Source organism: Arachis duranensis, chromosome 6, assembly GCF_000817695.3.
Source record: "Arachis duranensis cultivar V14167 chromosome 6, aradu.V14167.gnm2.J7QH, whole genome shotgun sequence".
Taxonomy (NCBI): Eukaryota; Viridiplantae; Streptophyta; class Magnoliopsida; order Fabales; family Fabaceae; genus Arachis; species Arachis duranensis.
Genome location: NC_029777.3, coordinates 15,613,795 through 15,625,730, shown reverse-complemented (window position 1 = coordinate 15,625,730; position 11,936 = coordinate 15,613,795). Strand labels below are relative to the sequence as shown.

General features: G+C 30.2%; 2 protein-coding genes across 2 annotated transcripts in view; both read right to left on the bottom strand.

Moving 5' to 3' along the window:
• The window catches only part of LOC107493146 (phospholipase A1-Igamma2, chloroplastic), a 2,495-nt gene extending 1,274 nt beyond the window's left edge, over window positions 1-1,221 (bottom strand). The window contains exons 1-2 of the mRNA XM_016114231.3: window positions 698-1,221; window positions 220-619 (exon numbers count right to left, since the gene is read on the bottom strand). Coding sequence (XP_015969717.1) covers window positions 220-619; window positions 698-1,110 — 813 coding nt within the window. The 5' untranslated portion in view covers window positions 1,111-1,221. The remainder of the gene's footprint in view (window positions 1-219; window positions 620-697) is intronic.
• Window positions 1,222-10,473: 9,252 nt separating this feature from the next.
• The window catches only part of LOC107493059 (disease resistance protein RUN1-like), a 3,816-nt gene continuing 2,353 nt past the window's right edge, over window positions 10,474-11,936 (bottom strand). Inside the window, exons 2-3 of the mRNA XM_016114137.1 lie at window positions 11,762-11,912; window positions 10,474-11,584 (exon numbers count right to left, since the gene is read on the bottom strand). Coding sequence (XP_015969623.1) covers window positions 10,474-11,584; window positions 11,762-11,912 — 1,262 coding nt within the window. The remainder of the gene's footprint in view (window positions 11,585-11,761; window positions 11,913-11,936) is intronic.

The following is an 11,936-nucleotide window of genomic DNA, read 5'->3' as shown; positions in this document are numbered from 1 at the left end:
TTATTAATTTTTTAATTAAATTAATTTATCTAATCTAATTTTAATAAAAATAATATAATTTAATTAATTATATATATTAAATTTTAATTACTTAAAAATATCTTTAAAAAAATGTTTTAAGCCACTTTATACAGGTGACTCCCAAATTACAAAGTGTACTAGTTCCTACAACTCTTCAAGTTAAAAAATGGCGTTATTTCTGTTAATCATGAATGGTACCTGCTGTCGGGCAGAGTACTTGCAGTATCCACAGGTGGGTTCTCTGTCAGTGTAGAGATCTAAGAACCCCGCCTCCACCTTCACCTCAGGGTCGTCGCACGCCACCTCCGGCGATATCGGCCTCAGGTAGTTCATCAGATCCGCCACCCATTCCACGTGCGTCACCGTCCCCCTCCACGCAATGGTTATATCCCTCCTCCCCAGCTTCTTGGTCGTCTCGTCGTCGGAAACCGCCACATAGCCTGCCCAGTTTGCGTGCTGGCTCCACAATTTGTGTGGCCACCGCGATCTCCTAAAGAATTTGGGCAGGTTGATGTTGGCCGTCGCGTAAATATAACGACTCACCGAGTAACCCAAGTGCCTCATATCCAGCAACTCGAAAAATTCTTCTCGAGGGTACCTGCACTCAAATAATCTTTCTGTTAGATACGGAATTTAACAATAATAATTTCGATCAATGAAAACTTATAATTTGCACCTGCAGCTTCCACAATACTTAGAGTATGGGTCATAGTCGAAGGAGTCGTAGCAAGCCTGTGCCATCTCGCCGTAGCGGATGAGCTCCGTCCGAAGGCGAGGATCCATTGGGTCCAGAAGCCCGACCCAGTTGTCCTCGCCGTGGAGCTTGCGCCATACGGAGGATATGTCTGGTTGTGGTTGTTTTGGAGGAGATGGTGTTTCTTGGAGTTCCGTGATGGTGGAAGCTAGAGATGAATCATTGGTACTAATAGTGGAGGTGGTGGCCTTACATAATGTGGTAGAATTAATGGATTTTCTTGGGGTGGTTAAAGATGATGATATGGATGGCGGTGGTTGAAGTTTGCGGAGATTAGCATTATTATTGGGTTGGAATGCAATGAGCATGTTTGCGGTTGAAGCCATGACCGCCATTGTGATTGTGATTTTGAAATTATTGGTATTCAGAAGAAGGGGAAAGGATGTTATTCTATTCTAGCTATATGCCTGGTTGATTGTTTTGGGTTATTATTAGTTGTTAATGCGTATCATTTTTATAGAGAAAAAATTTAGATTTTTTTCTCTCTATAATAAAAACTTGAACCTGTTAGTTTTTATTTATTCTCTATGATTGTTAGTTAAAAATATAATTCCTTAGTAAAATTGATGCCATAAAATAATCTCTTATACTTAAGCATAAGTGCATAACTATAAAACACAAATTAAACCTGCGAATGAATGAGTAATAGCTCAAATAGCATAGTCTCTCTATACTCAATTAAGAGATTGCGAGTTTAAATCTTCTATCTTTAATAAAAAAAAAAAACACAAATTAAACCCGGGTGGTTCCTACATCATTCTAGTAAAATGATTTTCAATTATATATATACTTAATTTCAACTATCAATCTATCAATCTATCATGTTAATTAAGTCCAAGCTGCTAAACTTACAGAACATTGAACCACTTGTAAATTTTAGCTTGGCTGTTACACAAATATCTTAACTACTTTTTATCTTAATTTTAAGTTTTTCATTTCTCCAATGATTAACATCCACAAGCATCTAAATTATTGGTGCTGAAACAAAAAAGTAGGTACGTATATATAAATGGTCCCCTAGATAGCGATGGATATTGTTTATCTTAGAAGTAGGATATAATAATTTATTCAGCACGTGATTCACGGGTAGTTTTAGAGAAAAAATCTATAAAAATTATTTTGAAAGACAATAAAATTTTTAATAAAAAAATATTTTTTTGGTTTTTAATATTTATTTTTATGATACTAATTAATTTTTCGATCAATATTTTTTTTATATTAATAGAATAAATTTATTTAATATGTTAAACTGTTAATTTATCTATTAAAAGTCAACTACAATTAATAATTTTTTTTTAAATTGGGAGTCTAATTGTCTTTTAGATAATTATAAAAGCCGTTTAATTTTTTTATTTTTGTTACTTTTACAAATATATTGGTTAAAGAAAAAAATATTGTAAAAGATCATTAATAAAATATAATTAATAAAAGGACGATTAATATTAAAATTATTAAAAAGAATTAATTTATATGTTATTAAAAACAAAAATAAAAAAATAAATATTGAAAAGATAATATTATTATCCCAATGATATTTCTCTTCTCTTTCTCCTTATTTTCTTTCTTCATCTTCTTCAACTCACTCCACCTCTATACCCTATAATTAACTAACAGTATCAATGAAATTTATGAGTTGAGATTGGTTAAAGTGTAGGTAATGCGTTTATTCTGCATATTTTCCTAGGTTTAAAGCTATATCTTATGCATTAAATTTGAATGTATATATTCTTTCTCAATTAGCTCTCTTATAATATTTTTTTAAAGAGTACTAATAGGTCAGTAAGTTTTGTAATTTGTAGCCATTAATTAGCTATTATTGGTAATTTTAATGATGTGAGATTTTATTCAAGAATGTAGATTACTCATTTTTCTTTTGCTAGTTAAGTGCTAGCCAAATTTCAATAAAACTGCTGACCCCTAAATTTTTTCATGATAAATAATTTTTAAATTTGGTACAACTTTAATATTACCTCCAAGGTGAAAATAACAAAAAAATTTGATTACAAAAAAATAATGAGAACATGGATTACAAGAAGTAGAATGTGAACAATAATGAATTACAAGAAAAAATATAAAATAAATAACTAATAATAAAAACATGAATTATAAGAAACAAAAAACATTAATATTGACTAATTACTACTAATTGTTGAGTACTCTATAAAATAAAATGGTAAGACATTATAAATTCTTCGAGCAAGTCTTGAGGGATAATAAAGGACAGAGATATTAAAATTTAAAAATGAGTTTGAAAGAAACATATTACTCAATAGTAATATTCCGGCTTCAAATACTCTGCAAGGGCATACCAAATGCAGCATTGAAAAATCAATTTACCTGTCAAAAGCCTCTAGTACAAAGGTTTACAAATATTTCACGATAGAGACTAATTAGATCAGCACCGATTATTGCATTTGATTCAAGGGCTAAATCTTGAATAATTGAAGAAAGAGATATCTCGAGACAAATTCCACAAATTCTGAATGATTTGTTTTACGTTCATTGTTGACTAGTTTATATATGATAATAGTAAGACATTAGTATACTCCCATGTACTCCCAAGTTTTACGTTTTGTGATTAACAGCAACAAATATCTCAATGAGTTATAGATGAAGAATAAGAATTCGAGTATGATAGACAATTTAAAAATGGATTAATCTCCATATACAAGCCTTTTCACTATACAAGTCATACAAGTCCTGAAAATTTCTAATCCCTAAAACGAGCCTTTTATGGCATGTATGTTTCACGTGCCTCCTTAACGTACAGATTTTTCAATCAATCAATGTGCAAATATGTAACTTCGTTTTTCGAAAAGATTTCATTTTCTTTTTTTGAATTCCTTCTGCGTTTTCTTGTCTTCTCTCTTCGATCTCTTTCGTGCATTTCTCTCTCCCTTCTCCTTTGCCGTTTACGTAAGTTTCTCTCTCTGTGCTCTTTCTTCGTTTTTCTCATTTTCCATTGTTTCTGAAATTAAACTCTGAAATCGTTTTGAAGATAATGGATGATTCAACTTCAGATTATCAGTTGAACCAGAGCAAAGTGGATTTTTGAATTTGAATCCAATGAAGTTTCTGAGGTGTGGTTTAATTCCAGTTAATAATTGAATTTGAATTTGAATTCAGTTAGTAGTTTATAATTGTGTAGTTGAATAATGCGTGAACCTTGTCTGTGAAATTTGCTGTTCATTATTCCTTATTTGAATTGAATCTAATGTACTAGTTCTGATGAATTTTCTACATTTTATATCAGACGTTCGGGTGTAAATCGGGAATATTTTGGCGTATTTTAGGAAAGTTTGGGTGTATTTACAGTTTATGACTTTTCATCTCACTTAGGGTGAATTGTCTTATTCTTTTAGTTGAATTGTTTTAGTTTTTGTTTAATGATGATTCATAAATTTGATTTTTGTTATTTTTTTATGATGATTTTATAGTTCTATTTGCATTTTATAGTTTATGCTTGTTTTAATATGGTATATTTTGGGTGTATTTTGCAACCCCTCTATGGTATTGATGAGCAGTTTGTTCTCCACATACAAGCGTTTTTCTCATACAAGTCTTTACAAGTCTTCTCTTCCTTTTATTGTTTTGAATCCAATCAAGTAGCTGAAGTGTGGTTCAATTCAGAAGAAAAAAATATAGCATTAGAGAAAATATTTTTCTGTACAAAAATGCTATTTGTACTAAAAATCGAGTCAATGAGGCAATGATGCTCTTTATGAAATCGAGTTAGTCCTGTGTTCTAGCTGTTAAATACTAACTGCTAATTGTTTGGTTTCTGTTTAATAGCTATTAAATTTACTGCGTTCTTTACTTAACATTCTTATTCGGGGAATGATCACTTATTCATATTATGGAAAACTGTCAGTGCGAGAGTGTTACTGGAAATAAACTTACAAATTTTTCAATGCTTTCAGGAATCATTTAATCCCGTTGAAGTTACTAGTGCGAGAGTGTTACTGGAAATAAACTTACAAATTTTTCAATGCTTTCAGGAATCATTTCATCCCGTTGAAGTTACTGAAGGCCTATGGGTGGTGCCCAAGTGGATTACTCCACCTATACGTATATCTCACACTTATTTTTTTGTCACAGTTTATCTTCCCTTTTCATTACAGATAATGTGTTGCTAAACTTCCTATAGTTGGTGATTATACATTGCAAATCTATTTAAGTATTGAACTTTTTGCATCTTGTTTGAATACCATTTTTAACTTTGACCATTTTTTTCTTGTTTTTCCCACATTGCTTTTGTCTAAGAACTATTTGTTCATCCTAAATTGAATATTCTTTGTGAGACTAGTATATTCTAATGAGAAATGTTGAATCTTACACAAGATATTCAAGCAATGAATATAATTCTTAATCATGGACTAGTCTTTGGAATTGGAGACCATCCGATTGCCAAATTATGTCTATTACTCCTACATGACCGTATAAAAAGAGGAGAATACATCTTGGACTATGGCACTGGCACTGGAATTCTAGCAATTACAGCTCTAAAGGTATTTTATTGATGATATGCATATGTTAAGAACTTAAAGTAAAATGAAAAAACTATTTGGAGCTGGGATACCTACTCCGGTTTCAGTTAGCTAGAATGCCTTTGCTGTACAGTAGAGTACATTTTCATTCTTACTTTGTTTCCTTGAACATCTCTGTGTGAAAAGCTAAATATTATAACCGTCTCTATCATATTCACATATTTTAACTGTATTTTTTTGTTATCCCTCACAAGGATAAATATGATGTGGTCATCGCAAACATACTTTTCAATCTTCTGTTAAATCTTGCTGATCAAATTATCTTTTCTGCAAAGCCTGGAGCAATTATTGGTCTCTCTGGAATCTTAAGTGATCATGTAGTTTAAATGTTCAATTAATTCTCATTATCGATTTTCTTTATTCGGAATGCAGCTATCTCTTTGCTGCCAAATGCAATTCTTGTTGGTGGAACTGCTTTGAATCACATTCTCCTCCTAAATTCATCTTCTTTGTTCCTTATGCAGGTCATAACTTATTACAAAAATATTCACTATTCTTAGAAGGCATAGAAGTGTCGAAAATGGATGACTGGGCCTGTGTGAGTGGTAGAAAAAGAAAGAATATAGATATCTGCTGATTCGTTGTTGTAGATGCTTGGTTTAGAGGTTTAACTTTTTTCATCCAATCATTCTTTGCCATTTTAATGCCACTCAGAATGTTTTACAAGAAGCAGCATGTTGATGATGTACTAGGAATTATAGTTGATGATCAATACATTTTGTTTATGTTTTGAATTATATATTGACTTGCTTGTTTATAATACTTTTCTTTTAGTTTGATAATACGATGAATTTGTTTATTTTTTGAAATATTATAAATATTCGAATACAAATTAGATAAAAATTTGTATTAAATTTATATTTATTTTGTATAAAAACAAGTTTATTTTGTAATTAGAAAAAAAAAATATATTACCTTACTGACAGATCTATAGAGGGATTTTTTGTCTGTAATCAGAGTGTGAGATAATTTTCCAAAGTTTAAATTACAGATGGAAAATTTGTCGGAAAATTTGTCTGTAATTACAAATAGAAAATCCGTCTAAAAATCTGTCTGTAATTACAGACGGATTTTTTCCGTCTGTAATTACAGACAGAAAATCCGTCAGAAAGTTCGTCGCCTTCGAAAAATGGATGGAGAATTTACAGAGGAAAAATCTGTCGATAACTGGTAAAAATTCGTCGGTAATTTTCCGACGGAAAAAAATCCGTCGGTAAATAATTTCCGATGGGACTTTTACAGAAAGACAAAATCCGTTGGTAATTTTGTCGGTAACCAAAAATCCGTCTGTAATAAAGACTAAATCTGTCTGTAAATCTGTTTGTATTAATCTATTTTCTAGTTGTGATATCATCATCTTCTTCTTCTTTTTTTCTTATTCATCTTTTCTTTTTTGTTTTACATTCTCACGTTTCTTCTTGTTTTTACTCTCTTAACAAGAATAAAAAAAAATCAAACAAATAAGAAGAAACACATAATGCTCCAAAATTGGTTGGAAAAGGATGAACTTAATTACATTCATTTAACTAAAAGAAAGAAATAAATAAGGAAAAGAAGAAGAAAAAAATACAGCATTAGAGAAAATATTTTTCTGTACAAAAATGCTAAAATCAGCCACTAAAATCAGCCACCAATGTATTTGTGTATAAATACATGTGTGGCTTAATTTATTTTCAATGTATATTTGTATTCCAGTATGTATTTTATATTGATTACTGACTTTGGTGGCTGATTTTAGTTTACACGTAGCATAACTCATTTCTGTATTTGCAGCAAATTTGGATGTAAAACGAAGATATTTGGGTGTATTTTAAGAAATTTTGGGTGTATTTTTATTCTGATAAGTTCTGCATAATTCGAAACTCTTCTTCTTCCTCCTCATCATCTTCTGCTGGTATTTTTTTCATCATTATCACCGTCTTCTTCTTCTTTTTTTTTATTCATCTTGTTATTTTTGTTTTACCTTCTCAAGTTTCTTCTTGTTTTATTCTCTTAACAAGAATAAAAACAAAAAAATCAAACAAAGAAGAAGAAGAAACACATAATGCTGCAAAATTACTTGGAAGAGGATGAATTTACATTCATTTAACTAAAAGAAAGAAAGAAATAAGGAAAAGAAGAAGAAGAAAAAAATCCAGCGTTAGAGAAAATATTTTTCTGTACAAAAATACTATTTATACACTAAAATCAACCACCAATATATTTGTGTATAAATATATGTGTACTTTAATTTATTTTCAATGTATTATTTGTATTCTAGTATGTATTTTATACTGGTGAATGACTTTGATGATTGATTTTAGTGCACATGTAACATAACTCATTTCTGTATTTGCAGTAAATTTGGGTGTAAAACGAAGATATTTGGGTGTAACACGAAGATATTTTGGTGTAAAACGATGATATTTGGGTGTATTTTTATTCTGATAAGTTCTGTATAATTCAGAACTCTTCATCTTCCTCCTCCTCATCTTCTGCTGTTCTTCTTCATCTTTTTATTTCATATTCTCATAATTCTTTTTGGGAGAAAAAAATCAAACAAAGAAGAAAAAATACATAATGTTACAAAATCAAAAGAAGGAGGAGAAATACGATGATGAAGATGAAACACGCGAAGAAAAAGGAGGAGAAACACAAAGAAAAAGGAGAAGAAGAAAGAAAAAGAGGAGAAGGAAGAGAAATGCGAAGAAAAAATGACAGTTATGATTTTCATCGAGGAAGAAGAAGAAGAGTCGTTCTTAATGGTGATGGAGCGCTTTGAAAACATGATGCGCATGTTAACACGCTTTTGTGGGTGAGTGTAGCTTCTGTTGGGTTTGGCCCAACTTGTAAGACTTGTAAACCAAAAAGACTTGTATGTATAGCATGACTGTTAAAAAGATATGTTTACAAAAAAAAATAAATGAAAAAATAATCTAAGGATATATTTGTCTTTTCACAACAAAATTTGGTCATTCTCTTTAAATATTATAAAATTAATCCTTCTAAATAATTTTAATATTAAATTTTTTTTAATAATTAAATCTTTCTAACGGTCCTTTATAATAATTTTTTCTTAATTAAATTTACTGTGTAAAACTAATAAATATTATTGATTTTTTAAATTTACTAAAAAATGACACTCCTCTTCTACCTCAATGCCTTTGAGGGATATATATAGCTAACTATCTCGCACAAAAACTCAATGTAAACCATTACTGCCTCTAACGATTTACGCACACGCCCCCAAACACATAAACCGCTACCACCTATATAGAGATTTATGCACTATCCACGCTCAACAGAAACCGCTACTGTCTATAGTAGCTTTTGTGTAAAATCCTAACCCACATAAACTGTAGCTGCCAGTAGCGGTTTACGTTCTTCTGTGAACCGCTACTACCCAAAGCGATTTTTATATGAATATGAAAAATTGTATTTGCGTCTTCTCATTTCAAAAGTTGTATTTAGGTCAAATTTACTTTCAAATAATTTATTTAAGTAAATTTTTTATATATTAATTATTAACATCTCATATAACTATGTTTTAAAGAGAGATCATTGACATAATAACTAATTAATCTCATAAAATTAAATATTAAAGACAAAAAAATATTTTTTATTTTTATTAAAGTCTCGCAATCCTTGAAAGAAATTATCAAGGCTAGAATTGGTTCACCCGTAAGTTTATGATCATATAAAACAAAAAATATTAAGTGAACGAATAAATTATTTTTTATGCATTTTTTAAAAGTTTATTTTATTATAGTAATAAATTATTAGATTAACTTAATTTAAATTTAATTATTAAAATAATTTATTCAAATAATATTATTGTTAAATATTCACAAGCTGGAGATATTTTTGGGCCAAGTTACGTAACGAACGGGTAATGATATGATCATTGATGGCAATTGGCATGTCAACTACCATGTTTTCATAAGAAAAATAGCGAGGAAAATAAAAATAATATTATTTTAAATTGAAGAAAAATCAAGGGGAAGTAAGTTTCCAGTGGGGTCAAAATTATTAAAATAATTAAATCTGCCCTTTCCTTAGCTTACTTCCTTAATGAGTACTAAATACTTGTTATATTTCTCAATGATATCCTTTCAGTATTGATTTTAAAACATTCTTTTATTATTTGGAGGAATTTGTAAAACCTGTTTGAATTACGAAAAAAAAATTGGCTAAACTCCAAACATTTGAGTTGAATTTATCTAAAAAGTAAAAAGTATAAATGTGAGACACATCTTTTAGATTATGTTTAGACCGAAAAATATAAATTGAGAGATAAAGACTAAATTAAATTTTTATATTATATTTAGTATGAAATATAAAGAATTAAATTATATCTTAATATATATTATGTTTAGTTTAAGATATATATATATAGATTAAAGAATATATTTAAAATTTAAAAAATTAAATGAAGATTTTTTAAAAAAATATTATTAGAATTTTAATTTTTCTATCTTTAAAAATTTTAGTTTAATATATTCTCATTTTCTAAAATTACTAAAAGAATTAAAATTTTATATTTTAGATTAAAATTTCAATTTTTATTTCTGATTACCAAATATAATACTCAATCTCAATTTCTCAATTCTAAAAAAAAACACACCAACCTTATATTTGTGTCAGCTAAATTGTAAACATACTAACAAAGACCATGAATAAGTACAATCTAATTATCATCACTCTTGTAGAGTGTATTTGTTTAAAAAAATAAAAAAATATATACTAAAATTATTTTATAAAATATAAGAATAAAATTATTTTTTTATACCATTATATATCATTTCTTTTTTTTCGTTCAAACATATCTAAAAATCATCAAAATTTCACTCAATTATGGTAGCCCAGTTTCAATGCTTGTTATTTGTGCTTATGTGGTGCGACGTGATGAATTATGAAAGGAAAAGTATAGGTGAACAATGAAAATATTAAACAATGTAAACAATAGATATATCGGATGTTCATTTTATTAGTGTACGGATGGTTATTTTAATATTAAAATTTAGAAGGTTAATTTGGAGGTGTAGTGTGTTTTTATTTGATTGGTGGTTGTTCATATTGTTCAATAAAGTCATTGTCCCCCTAGCATTCCCCTTAAATATATATCAAACTTCCACAAAAATAAATGTGACAAAATTACAATCTAGGTAATCATCAATTGCTTACCTTATTGTATTTCAGTACTTCATAGGTATCACAAGAATCCCATAGTCTACTGCGTTTTCCTGGATCATCTAGACATTCTCCGCGAACAATTTCACGGCCCATTTCTCGAATTAAGTCATGCATTGACACACAATCGTTTGAAATGGAAATAAGAGCTTTATTACAAAGATTTGTCAACCCGATAGTAGTTGTGTATCCACAGTGATCAAGAAGAGATTTTATCTGCTCTTCTTCTTCTGTATTTCTATCAAAGAAACATGCAAGTTCCAAAAATATATTCCGATCATTACGATCTAATTCATTATAACTCAATCGTAATATTCTTTGGATTTTTTCATCAGGCGTCTTTTCAAGTTTGGCCAGTTCACTTTCCCACTCTTGTTGAGTTTTTCCTTTAAGGAAGGAACCCAAGATTTTTATTGCTAAAGGAAGGCCTTTGCAATAGTTAAGCACTCTCTTGGACAACTCAACTTGTTCTGCTTCTATAGCGCAGTTTTGCTTGAAGGCATTCAGGCTGAAAAGCTGAAGGGAATCATCAGAATTCAATGTCTTAACTTGATGAATATGATCAGTGTCCGCCCTAAGAAGGACATGCTTATCTCTTGTTGTCGCTATGATTTTGCTACTTGCCCCAAACCGTGTATGTCCTCCACATAAATCTTCCATTTGGTCTGAATCATTGACATCATCAAGAACAACAAGAACCTTTGTTCGACCAAGTCTTTTCTTGGCAAAATTAGTTATTCCACCAGGCGTGACAAAGGGACTTGCATCTTCTTCCTTTAGCAGTTTGGAAAGAAGTTCTGTCTTCAAATGATCTATACCATATTTCTCAGCTCTTTCTCTTACATTGTTCAAAAAGCAAAATCCTTCAAATCCATCACACAATCTATTGAAAACTGCAGTCGCAAGAGTTGTCTTACCAACACCACCCATGCCCCAAAGGCCAATAATAACATCTTCAGATTCCGTGCACAACGAAACTAGCTTTTCAATTGGTCCATGAATTCCAACAAGACCCTGCAAATCACCTTGGGGTGATTGGTTTAACCTTTGTAAGACACGTTTGACAATTTGACCAACAAGGTCAGCATCATCCCTACATAATGTATACGTGGCAAAATTATTAGTATTGTTGTTGTTGTTGTTGTATTGTTTAGTTTAATAGTGTGAGAATGGATTTATTCCTTCCACTAAAATCTCATTTATCAAAACATACCCTAATCTAATAGTGTAACAGAAGAAACAAAATAATCTATGAAAAAGAAACACTGACCTGAAGCTTGATGACGGTGAATGGAATCCAGACAAGTTGGCAGCTTCCTTGAGAGCATCTCTCCAGATTTGCACCCTATCTGCAAACCTCACCTCATGATTAGCAAGGGCGTGGTGATAAATTTCCTTTTGGTGGCGCACCCATGATGGGTCTACATTATGGAAAATAGGTATTA